Source organism: Anser cygnoides, chromosome Z (genome assembly GCF_040182565.1).
Source record: "Anser cygnoides isolate HZ-2024a breed goose chromosome Z, Taihu_goose_T2T_genome, whole genome shotgun sequence".
NCBI lineage: Eukaryota > Metazoa > Chordata > Aves > Anseriformes > Anatidae > Anser > Anser cygnoides.
Window position 1 is genome coordinate 13,877,788 of NC_089912.1, and position 17,525 is coordinate 13,895,312.

Here is a 17,525-nt window from a genome sequence, read left to right on the forward strand (position 1 = left end):
CCTGCCGTGCTGTTATTTGGGCCTTCATGTTATGGTGTACATAAAAACAGCATACAAGGCTGTCACATGCACAAACATTCCAAATGCACAGATTCTTTCATATCTCTCCCAAAGAAAAGATATATTTCAAAATTCCATTTGTTAATTTTCACTCAGAAAATATTTGTTTAGAAAATAATTACTGTTCAGAGATCTCACCACAGGATTTCTACTCAGTGTGAGCCACATGTGTTGGATTGGTTGGATTCATTTCAGAAAGTCATTGTGATGGTGTTTCAGCTCTTCCTTTTCAACTTGAATGTGGAGCTTGCCATAGCTGTACCCCCTGGTGCTTTATTCTGAAGTAGTTAATGCTTGCCTGCAAACATTTGTGATCAGAACTGAAATTTACATCCCTCTCCTGTCAAAGCATGAAGCTTATTCTATCCCGTCATGAGATTTCAAGCTACCTATTTAGTGAATCACAAGAACTATTTTATAAAATCATAGAATCACTGAGGTTGGAAAAGACCTCCAAGATCATCTGGTCCAACCTCCCCCCTACCACCAATATCACCCACTAAACCATGTCCCTAAGCACCAGGTCCAGCCTTTTCTTAAACACCCCCAGGGACAGTGACACCACCACCTCCCTGGGCAACCTGTTCCAGTGCCTGACTGAATTTCTCTCTGAGAAGAAATGTCTCCTAATTTCCAACCTGAACTTCCCCTTGATTTCTCAAAACATAGTTGCACATAAACCAGCAGATGAGTTTGAGAGCTCGGTCAGTAAGTTTATATTTTATTAGATATATTTGTTTTATTAGATATATTTGTTTTCATTTTTCACTAAGATTATATCATTTCACTAAGATCATTACTTTTCATTTTAGTCCTCAGATGAAGGAGTATCACTGTGATTTGATTCATCACTAATAGACGGCGTACCAGCTACTGAACTCATGAGGGGTACAGTTTCTGAGATTGAGCCTTTCTTGTGTGAGTCACTCTGCATATCTAATGCTTTTACCCCACGCTGTGCCTCCGAAGCTGGTCTCTGCTGTTCACGTGAGCATCTGAACATACGACAAAAATTCCTACAACACAGAACAAAAATAACGTTATTCTGACTAGGGGAATTTAGCGGAAACTTAACAGATACCACTGAAGATGGGTAACAAATGACTGAACTTCAGTTTTTTCAAGATTTGAACTGACAAATTTCATCTTATAATGAAATACTTAGTACACAGACTCCTGGAAGTAACATAATTTATATTTTTTTATAATTTCTACTTTTACTTTTCATTTGCCTGTGCAGCCTTTCCCAGCTTTTATCACATTTTTGCGTATTTGTAATCCTATGTTTGGAGTAGAACTTAATTTTGTTATCCAAAAACCTACAGTCTTGTCAATAGCTGTTATTTGTTGGGGGAGGTGTTCTACCAACCAAAACACAACCTAGTAATTGATAGAATATTGTAGGACTTTATTGCTGTGTCTGCCTCTGGTTCGCTGAGAGTTCAGAGGTGCTCTAAAGGGATCTAAATATCGGACACAGTACATGACTTGAAAACTTACCCTTTTGGAATTCTGTGCTTGATAAACATCACACAAAATATAATAAATATTAGGCAGGTGACAAGAGCTGTAGATGATGCAATAAGCACTACTTGCGCTTTAAAGTCTTCCTGGCTGGTTTCTTCGGTTGTGTTCCTTTGGAGCAAATCAGCGTTGTCTGACACTACAACAGTAAAGCACATCACACTACTAGTATTTGAACAGGTAATGCGCTGTGCAAATGGACATATGTAGAAACAGATTATACATATGCATTTTGCAAATAAATGTGAGCACATCCTAGTAAAATGACTAGTTCTACAAAAATACAGATCCATGTTTAGTTGTCAATAACTTGGCCCAAAGTACACCTCTTCCAAATTTTCTAGACATGACTTTTATCCACCATCAAGGGAAATTCTGAAAGAAGTTTAGCAGCTGCATCAACTGTAGTATTTTGAGTTACTAACTAGTTTGTATTTTGAGTTTCATTAAAACTCATTTTTTCATCTATGAGGAGAGAGGGGTGTCTTAAGTTATCTGTGGAACCATTGATTCTGCATATTCCTAGTTCTCTGTGTCCAAAACCCATCAAGACTGCTACGCCGTATTGTTAGTTGGCATTTCTTGGAGAACTACATCACTTCAATGGTATCTGAGGTAATCCCTTTTACCAGAAACGGGTTTTGATTGGTACATACCAACAGAAGGTACAGTAAATTGTCTGTCATCCTTGCCGGTCATCCTTGCTGAGGTTAGGAGGGATACAAAGATGAGCTACGTGACTTTTATAGCAGAAACAGTGCTGCTTTCCCAGGGGTTCTTATAGTCCCTGTGGCTGCTGTCTCCGGCCACCTCCTGGACTGTGATGTCACCATTGTCCCCAGAGCCTGGCTGGACAGAGAATCCTCAGGGGACACGGTGGGGAGGATGGCACGTCCTGGAGACATCACACTTGTTCCTCCCTCAGACACGCGCAGAGGGCCCTGTGGGCGTGCAAGGATGGAAATCTCCGCTCTAACTCCTTGCTGAGGTTGGACGTCGTGCTTAGGGACATGGTTTAGTGGGTGATATTGGTGGTAGGGGAGCGGTTGGACCAGATGATCTTGGAGGTCCTTTCCAACCTTAATGATTATATCATGTTATAACTGTTACAAATGCATGTTTACAATGATAACATTTTTGTCCATACTCATTGAAGACTCTGTTGCTTCAAAACACAATGTTCTTTGTTTAGATAGAACAGATCGCAGCCTTCGAGGAATATTTGTTGTGACTAATTATAAACAGATTAAAAACCTATGAAAGGTCTTGATCTTCCAATATCTGTCAAACTTCTTATGTGACTGTCACTGTGCCAGAATCTTAAAGAAATGTTAGGGCATGAGAATCTAACTTATGTGAACTAAAAGACAAAACAGCCCAAAAAAGATGAAAAAGTCAATTCAAAGCACAAAACCCTATGATCTTTGCCTGGCTTCGGTGCTTTACTTACGTGAGCGACGTCCCTGCCCTCTGCTAGCAGAACTGTAGTTCTTCACACGAGCACAGAGCCGGCCTAAAAAGCATAAGTGACAAAGCTCCCTCTGCTGACTACAGAAAGAAACGTCACTCGGTTTTTACAATGGTAAATGAAAAAATAAGAAAGAGTCGGGGAAAGAGTCTTGCAGAAGAATGTGGAGGAAAAAGCAAAGGCTGAAAACAACATGATTACACTAGAAAAATACGTCCGTATTTAGTGAATGCTTTTTTAATCAGCACTCACACAAAGTGGTTTACTGCTGACCCACGTTATCCATGTAAGAAAGAGTTTTAAAGTTGATGGAATAATTCAAAGACTGGAAGGAACAGCATTTGTGGTGTGGCACATACAGGTCCCAGCGTGCAGCTTTGGCAGTTCACAGCTGAGTAAAATGAACTATGATCTTAGAGCGCCATCGCCCTTCCTAGAAACACTCATTTCCGAGGGAAACAGTCACTAATTTTTAAAATTTGCATTTTGACGTGAGCACGTGAGCCCTTGTTGGTGAAAGACCTCAGGGAGAAGAGCTTTGCTTTCTGGAGACACAGAGAAGTTCAAGCGTTCTCCCAGCTAGACTGTATTCAGGTGACATATCACCCTCTACAGCTGAGAGGAGTAACACGGAGGAGACTTTTATGAGATAATTCCCTGCACAGTCATTACCGACAGCCCACAAACCTGTTTGCAAGAATTTTGAGTTAAACAGAATGGCAGCCCTATGATTGAGCATAGCACAGTTACAGGAAAAAATTAGGATTCATATCCAAAGCAGCCTACAAGTGATTGACTGACAAGTCAACGTCAAGAGCTACCAGGAAATTTGTGCTGCAAGACATGAGCAAATGTGATTCAGAGCTCAGAGCTGAGCTAACAAAATGAGGCAAAATGCAGGTATCCAGCTCCAGAGCCTTGCTGTTTGGGGCAGCGTTGCCTTCACTCGCAGGAGGTGTGTGCTGGTGGAGAACCTCTGTTCCAAGTAAGGAGCTGAAGGAGAAGGTCAGCAGGCTCTGCAGTTCCAGATCCAATGAGAAAGAGCTTGACAGGACCATCTCCAAACAAAAGTCTGAGCAGCCAGCTGTCCCAGAGGAGTTAGTGCTCATCGGGCTGGGGAATGGTGGCTCCTTCAGTGCTGAAGGCTGGGAGCTGGTGACTTCTTGCACCAGGAGGCTCATTCCTGCTCCACCTGTAGAGCTGCAGCTACGGATCATGTTCAATGTCCTGGCAGCAGTGGAGGGTCTAGGAGCTGTGTCCAACAAAATCATCAAGCCCACAGTGCCGGAGCCTTGCAGCAGCACCAGGAGGAAGCAGCAAGTGTTTCTAGTAGGGAGCTCCTGCTGCAGGGACAAGCGTCCCACCTGGTGACCTGACCTGCTGTGGAGGTAGGCTGCTCCTTGCCAGGCCTTGGACATTGTGGAGGGATTGCTGCTGTTTGTCTAGCACTTGGACCAGCAGCCTCCCTCTCGTCCCATGTAGACACCAGGGATGCTGCCAGGGGGACCTGGAGCATACTGTCTTCTGCAAATGCATGGTAAAATATCTGGACAAGCATCCCTGTGAGGAATAATCTGCAGCCAAAAGCACAGGCTCAGGTGAGGATCTCAGTGAATTATCATTTTTATTCATGATTGCAGTAGTGGGCATCCTGCAAGCAGGAATGCACAGAAGTGCAGCGTAGCCCTATATTCCCTACTGCGTGACACTTGATTCCTCCCGTTTCCTCCCTGGCTGAGTACTACAGGTTCACAACCTACCTGACACTTGTTACTATGCCCTGTATGTAAAGCTTTATTTGACCAACGACCAACTGTCTCTCTTTTTTTTTTTTTTTTTTTATTGGAGGGGCCCATGATTTCATAGCTTCTTGTTCTTGCTGACTCCATCACTGCTTGTTTTTTTTTTCTTAGCCATCCTCCTCATTTCGGGACAGTGGGACCTTCCCCTGCCCCCTTATCTGCTTAACACACCCCACACCATTATGCCTCTGCAATCACCTTTGAAAATTCAGGGTTAGTGGAATTTTCCACTGCAAAAACAGAACTATAATTCTTACATCTTCACTGATGTTTAAATTTCTGATGTGCTGGAGTACAAGCATAGGCAATGTTGCAGTTCATCTGACCTACCATGGTACTTCTACGTGCAGCATGTACTAATTACTGCAGTAGTACAGCTGGAGTACTGAGGCCAGCCAAGTCACTGTGCTGGCTGATCAATAAATGGCAGCCTGGGCCCCACGCCGTGCATTCTGAGCTACCTTTCATTTTCTTGCAGTAGGGACAGGTGTCAAAAGCAGAAGTCGCACAGCATAGGTCTCTGCTAGAGGTAGCAGAGAAGATTTAGATCTCCCCTTACTTAGAAATGTCCAAAAATATTTTCAGAACTGACATTAGCTCATATATATAGCCTAAGCCATCTTCTAGCATTAACCACGGGACATTAAAATTAAATCCAGGTGGATGTTACATATGCATCTTGCTTTCTTATGGAGAAGGAGACACATGTATATCTGTATTACACATATAATGTAAAACATGTTTAATTTCAGCATGTTTGTTCTTGGCTCTCCTGCAATTGGTTAGCAACAACCTAATTGTCTTATTCCGTACTTTTCTCACTTAACCATAGATCACAGATTCTCTTCTATTTTCATCTTTCAGGAAATAATTACACTGCCTGTCATTTTAATGAATAAGCACTGCTACAAGATCAAAGTTAATGAGCTCCAGCCTCTTAAATTTATGTCACGGCCTTTGAAAACGCATTACTTCCTACACATAAAAATATGTTCTATTTAGGACCAGCTCTTTGTCTCTTTACCCTCCTTGAGTGCTCCAGAAGGGGCCCAGATGAGTGTTCACTACAGCTGGTGAACACCTCCTGCCCCTGGAGGGTGTTCTTGGCCCAAATTAGATCATTTTCTATTATTTCCTCACTTGATCTTTCCCAAAACAAGTGCCAGAGGAGGTTCTAACAAAAACAAATGAATCAAAACCCCAGAACGAAATATAATGTGGGGAGTTTCATACTAACTGCTTAGAAAACTCTTAAGTCTATTTCATTTTGCTCATCAATCAGATAATTAGATTTCTAGTTAAAATCTGCCAATAGAATTGTGTTGCATTTCACTTTGAAAGAAATATAACTTTTCATCTCAAAACTGAAAAGCAAACTAGTGATTGCACAGCAGCCTTGAGCACTGGCAGCTCCAGTGCCATTTCTAGCATGCTGATACCTTGCCAAAGGTTTACTCTGAGCAGGGTTTTAGGAATTTGCTCTTATGACCAGGGGGTTGACAACTAAGGAAAAGGCTTGATAACTTCAACCTGCTGAAAAAAAAAACCAACATGATTTCAACATTTCCTCATCTTTTTCCACATCACCGTAGGCTCAGAGCAGGAGGTAACACTTACCGGTTGTTTCACAAGGAGAAGATAAATCTCCCACTTTATAATCCTTCTTTCTTTCATTGGATGAAGCACAAATCTTTCTCCCTCCCTCACTTGCGGTGCTGGTTGTGCTGCTCTATACCTCTCTCATTTCTTTTAACAAAAACAGAAGCTTTTTCAGCCTTCTGAAGGTGGTGCACAACAAACCCTGTCTGGATCTGATGCAAGCCTCGGGGAACAGCCAACCTGCTGGGAAACTGGAGCGTTTTGAATGAATGTAGCAGGCCCACTACGAATCCTGCAGAGCCATCTGAAAGCTACGAAGAGGAAATGTCAGTAAGAATTAGTCCCACTTGTTATTCCAATCTGTTTAATGAGTAAACTGCTGAAGTAAGGCTTACTATACCACTTGCTTTACAGAGATTTTCAGACATTTGGTTAAATTCACGTGCAATTTCAGGTATGTTTTTGTTCCAGTGGTTTAATCTCATTTCAGAGACCAGTTTGACCTGTTACAACTTGCAGAAGTGCATCAGAAGTGACAACCTGAACCCACGGAGTTTCCCAGCACCTGAAGTGAGGGTGCCAAAAACGGAGAACAAGCTGACTTTTGATACCGTTCTCCAGGCCTGTTGAGTACACCCATTATGTCTTGTTTTCTTTGCTAAGTTGTGTTTCTTCTCTGCTGCTGCACTCTGTATTTAGGAATTCATCTTTTTCTCACAGAGTGGTGTAAAAGATGTTTCATGTGGGTGCATCCGACGAAGTCAGCTTGTGAAATGTGAGCTAACAGCAACGTAATGCTGCGTCAGGCTGGAAGAGCAGCTTTGCCACAGCTCCTGGTCATCTTTTAGGTCGTTTGAGGTGGGAACCCTGCCATCGTCTCCCTGCAGTCCCACTTCTCGCCTGCTGGCCTAGCTGGGCGAGCATCTGGGAGAACGCAGGGCCCAACCATCGCCCCACGGGGACACCACTGCTGTACACAGGCCAGGGCATAGCACCCCATGCCCCTGGAGCACCACTTTCTCCTAATCCACCACAATGTGCACATCTGCAGAGCACCTGGTATACGAAAGGCAGAATATTTGGGCTGGCCACAAGTTCCAGAGGAGGTCTCCAGCCCCAAATAGAAGTGAGGGCCGTATGACGGCCCTGGTGCCGACTGCTGCTAGACCAGGGCACCTGGCTGCACCTCGCAGTTACCCCCGAGGGGATTACTGCCACTCAGGGCAGAGACCTGAGCACCACAAAGCAGTCAGTGTGGCCCTCGGGGCATGGCACAGTCCAAAGGCACAAAATCGGCACCCAAGGCCAACATGGTGCTGTAGCCAGGAAGCCAAAGCAGTCAAAAACAAACGGAAAGAAATGAAAAGTCATCAGGACGGGAAAGGAGTACACGAAGTGAATGAGGAAAGTCTCAGGACCCCAAAAAACATTTTACCACAGGTGGGGAATCTAACACTAGAGAATGACCTCAGGAATTAAAAAAAAAAAATGGAAACAGAAGTGGGTGAGGGAAGAAAGAATACAAAAAAATAAGGGAGGAAAGGGGGGTGTCCCTGGAGCCTGACACACAAACACAGCTAAAAGAAGCGTGAGCTGGCAGGGCCAGCTCCTCGGGGCCAGTGTGTGCCAGCCGGTGGCACGGCGGCTCCCCAGCTGGCCCGGCTTATTGGGTCCTTGGCTGCCCGGGGCCTGGCCGGTGCCAGCTGCAGAAACTGTGCCAGTCGTGGAGCCAGCGGCTGCCCGGTGCTCAGTGCTCAAGCCACAGGGGCAGGAGGGAAGGCAGGGCCACCACGGGGGGGGGTACCTCCCTCAGGGGAGGTGCAGAGACACTGCGGAGCTCTTGGCAGCAAGTATTTTTCTTTCTTTTTTTTTTTTTTTTTTTTAAATCCAGAGCCAATGTCAGCAAGGAGCACCAGTGTGGCTCTGTATTTGAGAGGACAAAAGAGATTCACCCAACCTGTAGCATCGCATGCATAGTAAGTGAGAAGTGGGACCTGGAATCTATCGCTGCTCTTACAGCCGGGGCTCTGCCTTCACGAGGCATCATGGAGTAGTCTTGTACCCACTTCTTGTCTCATAGCATGCAGACAGCGGCTTTATGACAAGCTATGTCATATATTATTGCCAGTCAATGTGAGCTCTTGATTACTGACCTGGGAATTGAGGGGAAAATTAAAAAAAAAAAAAAAACACTTAGGGAAGAGGCACATTTTCCCTACTCCCCCAGGGCCAAGGTCAGCCAGAAATCCACTCCCTCATCCCCCATCTCAGCTCCCCTTGTTTCTGCCACACATTACACTCTGTTTTTTGTGCTAAACCAAATGCAGTGTCCCCATACAGCCACCTTACAGCAGACAGGTGTTCGACTTCTCCAAAAGATCTACGGAGTTGAGCACTGACACCCTCCTGGAGGGCCCAGCCTTCTCTCCCCATTGCTGTATCTATCCGGGGCTGCAAGGAAAATCTAGCGCAGGAGACGATAACAAAAGATGACCTGTTACTGTCATCTGCTATGAATACCAGCTCTGCTTCCAAGGCTTCATGCATCAGCTTGAAAACTCACTGTAACAGCAGCAAGTTTGAGAAGGATAAATGCCATGCATTACATTTTCAAGGTTTTGTTGTTTTGTGGTTATTTATTTATTTATTTAAATCCCCAAAGAGTTTGTAAACTAATAAATGTCATTTCTCTCCTTGTGCTTGATCATGTTGTGACTACCTAAAAATTAAGCAAGCAGGCAGGTTAATTGGGCATGGCATTAACACAGTTTTATGCTGGCAAATGGGAGACCAGGTGACTTTTTCTTAGGCCTAATTGTGCAGATCTGACAGATGTGTGCTGCTGAAGCCACCTCAAGTGTGTGAAGTGTGAGAATTACGAGACTGCATGGTTTGTGTGTTTCTCTGATCATTCACTAAGATAAACTCTCATCCAGTGAAGTCAAAAGCAGGTGATTCTCTCTTTCCATTAGCACAGCATAAATTGCAAATTCATTTATTTCAATAACCACTCATCGGCAGGAATCAGAACAGAACAATTTGTGAAAACGTCTGATTTCTACCTCCTGAGCCCAGGAGAGACCAAAAGACTGTGAGAGAAATGCACGCCATTGCAGCAAAAGGCTGCTAGACTGTGATGTAATTCTTCTTACAGCAGGAGAGTGGCTTGATTTACTGCTTCTGCAACGAGATGCCACCTCCCCTCCTAACCGCTGCCACTCCTTGTGTCGTATTTATTACTGAATGGTTGATAATTACATGGTGCATGGTTTTCAGGGACGTGAGCAACATGCGGCTTTTACTCTGCTGATAATGGTGCCATGCAAACACATGCACCCGGCGTGTGACACCTTCGGATTACCAGCCAATTAACTCAAATTGCTCTAAATTGCTGTGATCTATTAAATGCAACGCAAGGGCTCAAATCATGAGGTTCATCTGCCGCATGTGAGAACCACCTTTTCAATCATGCAGAGCTCTCTGTCTTCCATGGCATCTCCTGTTTGTTTTCCCTCGCTGCTGCTTTATGCTGGCCCTGGGAGCTGCACAGAGCAGTGCGTACAGCAGGGAAGGCCGAATCCTGCTTCGCCACCGCATTGTGCAGCAGCAGACAATGCCACGCCATCCCAGTGACAGCAGAAGACACAGCTGACCCAACTTCTCCAGTGTAAGAGGCAGCCAGCCTGCACTCTCCCCTGCTGCTTCACTCCTGCTCCTGCTACTGCAGCCCCAGAGGCCTTGGCCTTCTTTGCCGCTGGGGATGGTGGATGGGTCATGGTAAGCTTGGTGTCCACCAGGACCCCCAGGCCCTGCTCTGCCAGGCTGCTGCCCAGCTGGGTGGCCCCATCCTGTCCCCCGCTGCAGGGCTCTGCTTCTCCTTTTATTAAACTCCACGGGCCTCCTGTTTTCCAATTACTCCACCCATCCTAGCATCCTAACACTCATCTCCCCAAAGAGGAGCCCAAAGAGAGCTCCTCACCCCAAGTCTGGTTTCAGGTCTTCTCTTGTGGGCTGTCTCTGCCTATCCCAAAGCCACTACTGACCCCAGTTCCTTCTCCCTCGCCTCACTGCTCCCCTCCAGCTCCATAACTGACCCATGCCCAGCTCCTGCTCTCCCATCTCCCTGCAGCACCACAGGTGCCCCAACTCCGCTCCCCCTGCAGATATGCTCCCGTACAGCACACAGGCACATGAGTCTATCAAGAAATTTCACTCTGCAGCATGGAAAACACTGGCATTTTCCTTCCCAGAGAATTAAGATTCCAAACAACTTCACAACACTCCTGCGAGATTATGTTTCTTTTATTTGTGATATTTGGATTTTATAGCTTCATCTACCAGGATTGATTTGAAAAGCAGTCTTTCACGGTGTCCTTTTCTTTTAATGACTATAGCAGTTAGCGTTGGTCTCTCTTCTCACACAGCTGAATCCCCATTTAACAACAAGCAGAACAAAAAGAGGCTAAGACACATCTGACATCATTAAAAAATATTCAAACACCAAACAGCACTGATGAAGAGGAAAAGGAATTAAGCACTTATTTGTTAGAAATATCCCCTTAAAAACAGCAAAAGAAAAATACATATTCTGTGGGAATGCGTGGGGAGTGTACACGTACCTATTTACACACCGATACTTCCACATCAACATCCTCACCAAAACATACATGCACACGCACACACACGCAGACACACATTAGACTGGAAAAGTAATTATTTTTATTTTTGTTGTTGTTTTTTTGTGTGTGTTGTTTACTTTTCCCCTGGGAGAATACTATTGTATCTCTTTACTATGTTGTATCTGTCTTTAAAACGGGAAAACTAATTAAAACAGAAAAGAAACAACTACTTTTAAGAGCTCAGGCTTATTTGATTAAAACCCTGAAAAACACTGCTTTTCTCGTTAGCATGAAATACAAGAAAAATCAAGGTTAATCATTTTGGATTTAAATGTGTACCGCTACCAGGTTCTTACTACTGATTTGGCTTACTTTGCCCTTGGAACTACTTGTGTAATTATTTAAAAATGCCTTTAATTTCTCCCAAGATATAGGAAAAAAATGTCTGATCACTGTCCACTTGTCTACATCTGATCCTCCAGTGTCATCCCCTTTCTAAAGGACTTGAAGCATGTCATATAGTAGCAAACATATTCCTGTTTTATACATAGTGCATCCTGTTTTGCAGTGCTTGAAGGCAATTCCTGTCCTCCGCTTCTGCTCTTCTGAAGAGAAAATGGAAAACCAATCCATGGTGGTATCTCTTCAGAGAGCGTAGGTGAGAGCTATCCCTTCTGGAGGCAGAGGGAGGCGAGAAAGCTCATCTTCAACACAACAGCATCCTTGGAGAGGTACAGAGAAAATTAAGAGGCAGAAGGTCAGCTCTAAGTCCTCACACCCAGGATATTTTCAGAAACCCCAAGAACATGTAGGAATGACAAGAAGCAGAAGGAATGGCCTTTTGTGGGTGGCTCCAGAACGTGTAATTTATTCAACCCAAGTGCAAAGGTGCGAAGACCCTGTTCCATATTTATGAGAGAAAGCAACTGGAGACCTTGGACCTTCATCTAGATCTCTCTGGCTGAGAGAAGGCCACCTTTAGCTGGAAACACCCTGGAATCCCCATTGGTAAGAGCAAAGACCTGAGAGGATATTGCTAACAACGACCTGGCTACTTGCTCCCCAGATACCAAGGGCACCTTTCCCCCCATGTCCTTCCCACACAGCCCTGGGAATTTTCCTGTGCATGATTGCTGCAAGGATGTTCAGCGTTCACCCCTTAGGTCTCTGCTTGTCTTCAGTAGTTGTCTGTAGGTCCCACCGAGTTACATTAACTGCTTGTCTCCTGTCTCCCTGCCCTGTTATTAACAAGTCAGGACAGTTGAACACCTTGTATGGTGCAAGCTTTGCTGCTTAGAGCTTGAGTTCTTGGCAAAAACTCATTTCCAGAGGTACCCACCTTCTCTCAAATCCAATGGAAATCATCAATTTCACTGCTATCAGCAAAAAAAGCCCCCCAGTAGTCCCTGGGACTCCATCCTTCCTACAGCGCAGGAGAGGTTAAGATCTTTTTCAAGTTACGTTGTCACTGCAGTGTAGCACTAACCTATGTTCACACAAAGCAACAGTTCATTACAAAATCCCTTATTACAGAGACAAATCAATGAAGGCTATTAAGTCTATAATCACTGAAGGCAATTTTGGTATCACAGGAGCCTTTCACACTCTGAAGTAAAGCTGGCTGTGGCCTCAATCAATTAAAGTGATCCCAATTACATTGCCTTGAAGCTCAGCACTAACAACATCTCTTAAGGTAACTGCCAGACTCAAGAGATTTTTTTTTTAGGCAGGGAAAAAAAAAAAGACCTAATTGAAAGACTGGAAAGGTGAGTAAAAGAAACAAAATAAAACAAAACCAAACAAAACAAAAAACATAATCCCAGAACCACATAAAATGCTGTTAAAACACAGGCTGGGGAATGGTTAGGAACACGTATAATTGGTAAGATCAAGCAGAAAGATTTTCTCAGTAGGCGAAATGAGTGCCTTTGCATACAATCACATTTAAGCTACGGCTCTCAAAACATATCCTGAGGAATTGCATACATCGGGACCTGTGATTAACAACCAAAACAAGACTCTGGATGTGGCCCTGAGCAAATTGCTGCTGAAGCCAGAATCTGTCAGATCTGGATCCAACAGGGTGCGGCCCCTCTCCTCCAGGGGAGGAGGAAACAAGGGAACACGGCACTGCCATGCAGCGATGCCACCTTCTGGACATCATTCCTGCCAGGACATCAAATACTAGGCACAGGAAAGGGAGAGATGGCATGAGATGGTGAGCCCTTGGCCCAACACCTCTGCAGCAAAGGCAGGGCTTGTTGGGAGACAGCTGGGCAAAGGCCCAAGCCCGCCACGTGCAGGAAGTTTATTTCATCACCTGGCAAACTCCAGCCTGCCTCCTGCGTTCTCCGCGGTCTCTCCAGCAGCAGGCAGGTCTGAGATGCCCAGACATGAGCCTGCACTTAGCCTGGCACAGATGGGAAATGAGGAGGGTGCCAGGAAGCTGCTCCCCTGCCTCCTGCGCCAGGGCTTGGGCCAGTGCCCGTCACCACACCACGGGTGCTGACTGCAATAGCTACAGGCTCATGGGGAAAATACAAGCTGGAGCAAAGCACCAGAGCGAGTAACCAAACCGAGCATGTCCTGTGGCTGGTTCAGCTCCTGGGCTGAAAGGGCTTTTCAGTGAGACTCACAGGAATTTTGTCCAGGTCCAACACAAGTCCCTCAGGAGTCCTTCCACTCTGCGTTTCCCTCCTTTGCCTCGCAACACATGCTTCACCACAGAAGAGAACACAAGGGTTTAGGAAACTGAAAGACTGTGTTAGAAGAAGGAAAATATTCCAGCAGTTTTGCAAACACACTGAGATTAATACATTTACAAGAAGATTATTAGAAGTAATTAAAAGCAACTAGGAGCAAACTCTGCTGTGTTTTCAGACTGCACTACAGCAATTAGACTGAAGACAGCACATGATAGGTAGCACAACAGAATGAAGAGCAGATTATTTTATGCATAAAATACTATCTTTTTCAATTTATGTAGTGGCTCTGATCTTTTCGTTAGTCTTTAGCACAGAGCATGGCAGTGCTGCCCAGCCATAGGATCACTAGATGGGACTGACTGCAGTGAAGTTCAGGCGCAGTAGGGCAGTGACCGTGCTCTTCGCAGCAGGGTAGGAGAAACCCTGCCACATGTAACTGATGTTGTAACTCCAGGTGGTCCTCATCCACACGTCCTGTGAAGCCTTCTTCCACAGTCACATTTATCCTCCGTCATTAAAATGAAGCAGATAAGCTCAGCAGTAGCTACGGCAGTGAATTCCACAAGCTAGTTTTATCCCGCAAGAGCGCCAGCACCCCAGAAATTATATGTGTATTGCAGTCCCTAGAGAATTAACCTGATTGCAAAGACCACTGAAGGAGGTAGGACACTCCAGCCCACTCCCTTGAAAGCAAAGGACAATGCTCCTTGTGTTGTCCTAAAGATGCAGAAGTGTCTCCACCTAGCTACATGGGATGTTCACAGACAAAGGCCCTTTGTCCCAGCAAGGATGTGATCACCAACACTTACAAGATCTGTTTTAAGCAAGCAAGTGGATCAGAATACACCACAACATGAGCTAGCAAAGGGTTGCTGTTATGCTTAATTTCTGCTACACCCCTATTTCAAATGTCCCAGACACTGGATGTTTTACAAGATCTACTTCTGAAAATGCCTCAGAAGAAATAAACAAAACCAACACACTTGAGGGGAAGGCAGCAACAGGGTTCAGCACTCATCAAGGAAGAGTAATCTCTCACTATAACAAAAATGTGCAAAATGCATTAGAAGGCACAGAATACATAGGTGTGTTCCACTTGATCCCCATTTATTCAGCTAAATCTCTCCTACGATCTGTTAAGGATTGCTTAAAAAAAAAAAAAAAAAAAAGCCTTTTATTGGGCATATTTACATAGAAGACTGGATTTACTGCAATGTAGCCTTCCAGGCTGTCCACCAATGTGTTATTAAGTTGGACTGGGAAGTGCAGAAAAAAAATGTGAATTACTCCAGTGGGGAAAGGAGCCACACAGTTGGACACTGTTTAGACGCAACAGAGATTTTCATTCAGTCCCTCCTGCCCTGACTGTTATATTACTCATCTTTACTGTATCTTTATCTCCTGGTTACCAAAATTAAATTTATTTCTCCCTGAAAAGATAAAACTTTAAGGTGAATGGGTGGGGTCCTTTCTCTAAGGGGATAGGAGGACATCAATTACAGGACAGATCAGTGTACTTCATAGGGTATTTTATGAAAACACTGACTACTGAATTGCTTTTTTATGTAATGCAGCAACACCAATCAGATTTCCTGTCCATCACAGTAAGAATTCAAAGGCAAGACATCAACACTGCAGTGCTGTATCTGGATTCCTACTCATGTAGCTGGGATCAGAGGCTGCCCCTCTGTCACCCCACTATGAGTCACACTCAAGCACAAACCATCTGATCAGCAAACGGACGGGGCTGGAAAGTCACGGCTCGCTGGAATTTGGGAATGGTGGCCAAGCCTTGGGTGGTGGTGAAGGGAGGAAGACATGAAAGGATGTGAGTCTTCTGCGATTCCAGGCTGCCGTGATATTCTGCCGTGCTTACGAAACAAAGCACATACCAAGGAACAAAAGAAAAAGAAAACAACATTGCAGCTAATAATAGTCTTGTTTTAAAACAATGAATCTGGAGGTCAGCCCAGGGGCCCAAATTTCAGTAAAGCTTTAGCAGCAGGAAGATGGCCTGTCACCATTCGTAGCTGAAGAGGTTCTTATCCCTAACACAGGAGCTAAAACTAATATGAAGTTGATTCTTCTTTTTCTCACTAACCCATGTTGCTCAGATGAGGTTCTAGCAGCATATTCAGGGTTAAGCACACGGACAGCAGTGGGAAGCTTTTGTGAAAGTAACTGTGGTTCCCAACTTCTCAGCTTTCCTGGATTAACAAGCAGGTTCATTCTGTGAGGGCTGTCATGTTCTTGAACTCTGCAGCAAGACGAAAATTGGACTTTGCTTTTCTTCAGTGGGTGTTTTTTAGTGACACATCCTGGTTGTCATCTCTTTCTGTAAAACAAGAAGGGGGATTAAATAGCAAAGGGCATTTGTTGTAAAGTATGCATATTCCTCTTCCCAATTACCATTTCGACATCTGTGCAAACTCACCTAGTTTTATATGCCACCATCCTTCTGCTCCTCTCTGTCACTTTCAAGGACAATGAATGTAATTGGCAATTAGCGTGCTGCATTCTGTCACTGTTGACAGCTTTAATACCTCACTAATTCCCTAGCCCTGCAATATAAATGGTGCTGCATCCCACACAAAAGGAATAAATCATCTGAAAACGTACTCCGAGGTAGAAAACTTCTAACTTAATGTCAGAAAAAGGATTCCAACTGTTGTCACTGCACCTGCAGCCAACAGGAAACGTGGAGATACATTTTTACCCAATAATTTCTGCCTGCACATGGACACACAGGGCAAGGCTCTTCCAGGACTCGACCAGAGCTGTGGAATTTGACTATGATGGCATCTGGAAGTATTCAGACTGCATTAGGAACTGGGGCCTGGGATCCATGATAGGATTTTATTTGATTTGACTTATTTACGGGCATTTTGATGCACACTGTCTGCTAGCTGACTATCCTATTCTATACAATCCTTCACGCTGGTCAGCAGAAATGCTGGAAAGAAGTATCAGATGGATCTGTTCTCTTCTAACTTCCTGTCAGAATTTGGAGGTGAAAATGTGTCTTGCTCTGAACAAAGGTCAAGTCTTCTGTGAGAACAGGGGCATGTTAAGATCAAAAGTCCGTTATTTTGTATGGGTTTTGGCAAAAGATGTAGGAATAAGGAAAGAAGCCCCAGATCTGAGGTCAGGCTTGAAGGTCTGAAGCACCTACGGGTCAGCGGGGCCATGCAGATTGTACCTTTGGCTCCTCTTTCACAGTGTCTCTAGACCTGTACAGCATTTCCTATGGAAAATCTATTTAGATTTACCAAGTTGGCAGAAGTTTCTAAAAATCTTAGCTTGCTTGAATAACTTGTTATTTATATCAGAATCGAATGTAAAGGCCTTCTTGGCAGTCTCTGGGCATAGCAGAAAATTTATTACTTAAAAAATGGAATTGTAGGATTTCTTTCCCCTTCCAGAGTTTTAATTGGTTTTTATTTCTGGTTGTTTCATGGACTATCTTACATCACCTGTTATTTTGCTGTCATGCAGGTAACAGAATGGGATATTGTCATTTGCAGCTGCTATAAAGACAATGCAACTAGTACAGCGATTTATAGAGTAATCTGTAATACCCACAGTGATCCACACAGTAATCCAAACGGGTACTTGATTCTCCCTCTCATTTGTTAAAGGTGACAAAGGCAAATTGGCTGTCCCCTTTTCATGTTAGGTGTTGGATGTGCTCTGCCACCCGGGAGTTTTTGTGGCACGGCAGTGTCCCCAGGGGTGTATTTGCCAGCCG

General features: G+C 44.4%; 1 protein-coding gene and 1 long non-coding RNA gene across 5 annotated transcripts in view; one reads left to right on the top strand and one right to left on the bottom strand.

Annotated features, from left to right (window-relative positions):
• Positions 1-2,442: 2,442 nt before the first annotated feature.
• LOC136788969 (uncharacterized) lies at positions 2,443-8,498 on the top strand. Of its 4 annotated transcripts, XR_010827632.1 has the most exons (6): positions 3,914-4,440; positions 4,535-4,650; positions 6,629-6,779; positions 6,944-7,078; positions 7,174-7,311; positions 8,345-8,498. It is a non-coding gene; the product is annotated as an uncharacterized lncRNA (long non-coding RNA). The 4 variants fall into 4 exon arrangements; XR_010827631.1 differs by lacking the exons at positions 3,914-4,440; positions 4,535-4,650 and adding an exon at positions 2,443-2,572 and having other exon boundaries at positions 6,629-6,783; XR_010827629.1 differs by lacking the exons at positions 3,914-4,440; positions 4,535-4,650 and adding an exon at positions 2,443-2,572.
• Positions 8,499-10,737: 2,239 nt separating this feature from the next.
• MOB3B (MOB kinase activator 3B) overlaps positions 10,738-17,525 on the bottom strand; it is a 90,714-nt gene continuing 83,926 nt past the window's right edge. Inside the window, exon 5 of the mRNA XM_048050074.2 lies at positions 10,738-16,112. Coding sequence (XP_047906031.1) covers positions 16,083-16,112 — 30 coding nt within the window. The 3' untranslated portion in view covers positions 10,738-16,082. The remainder of the gene's footprint in view (positions 16,113-17,525) is intronic.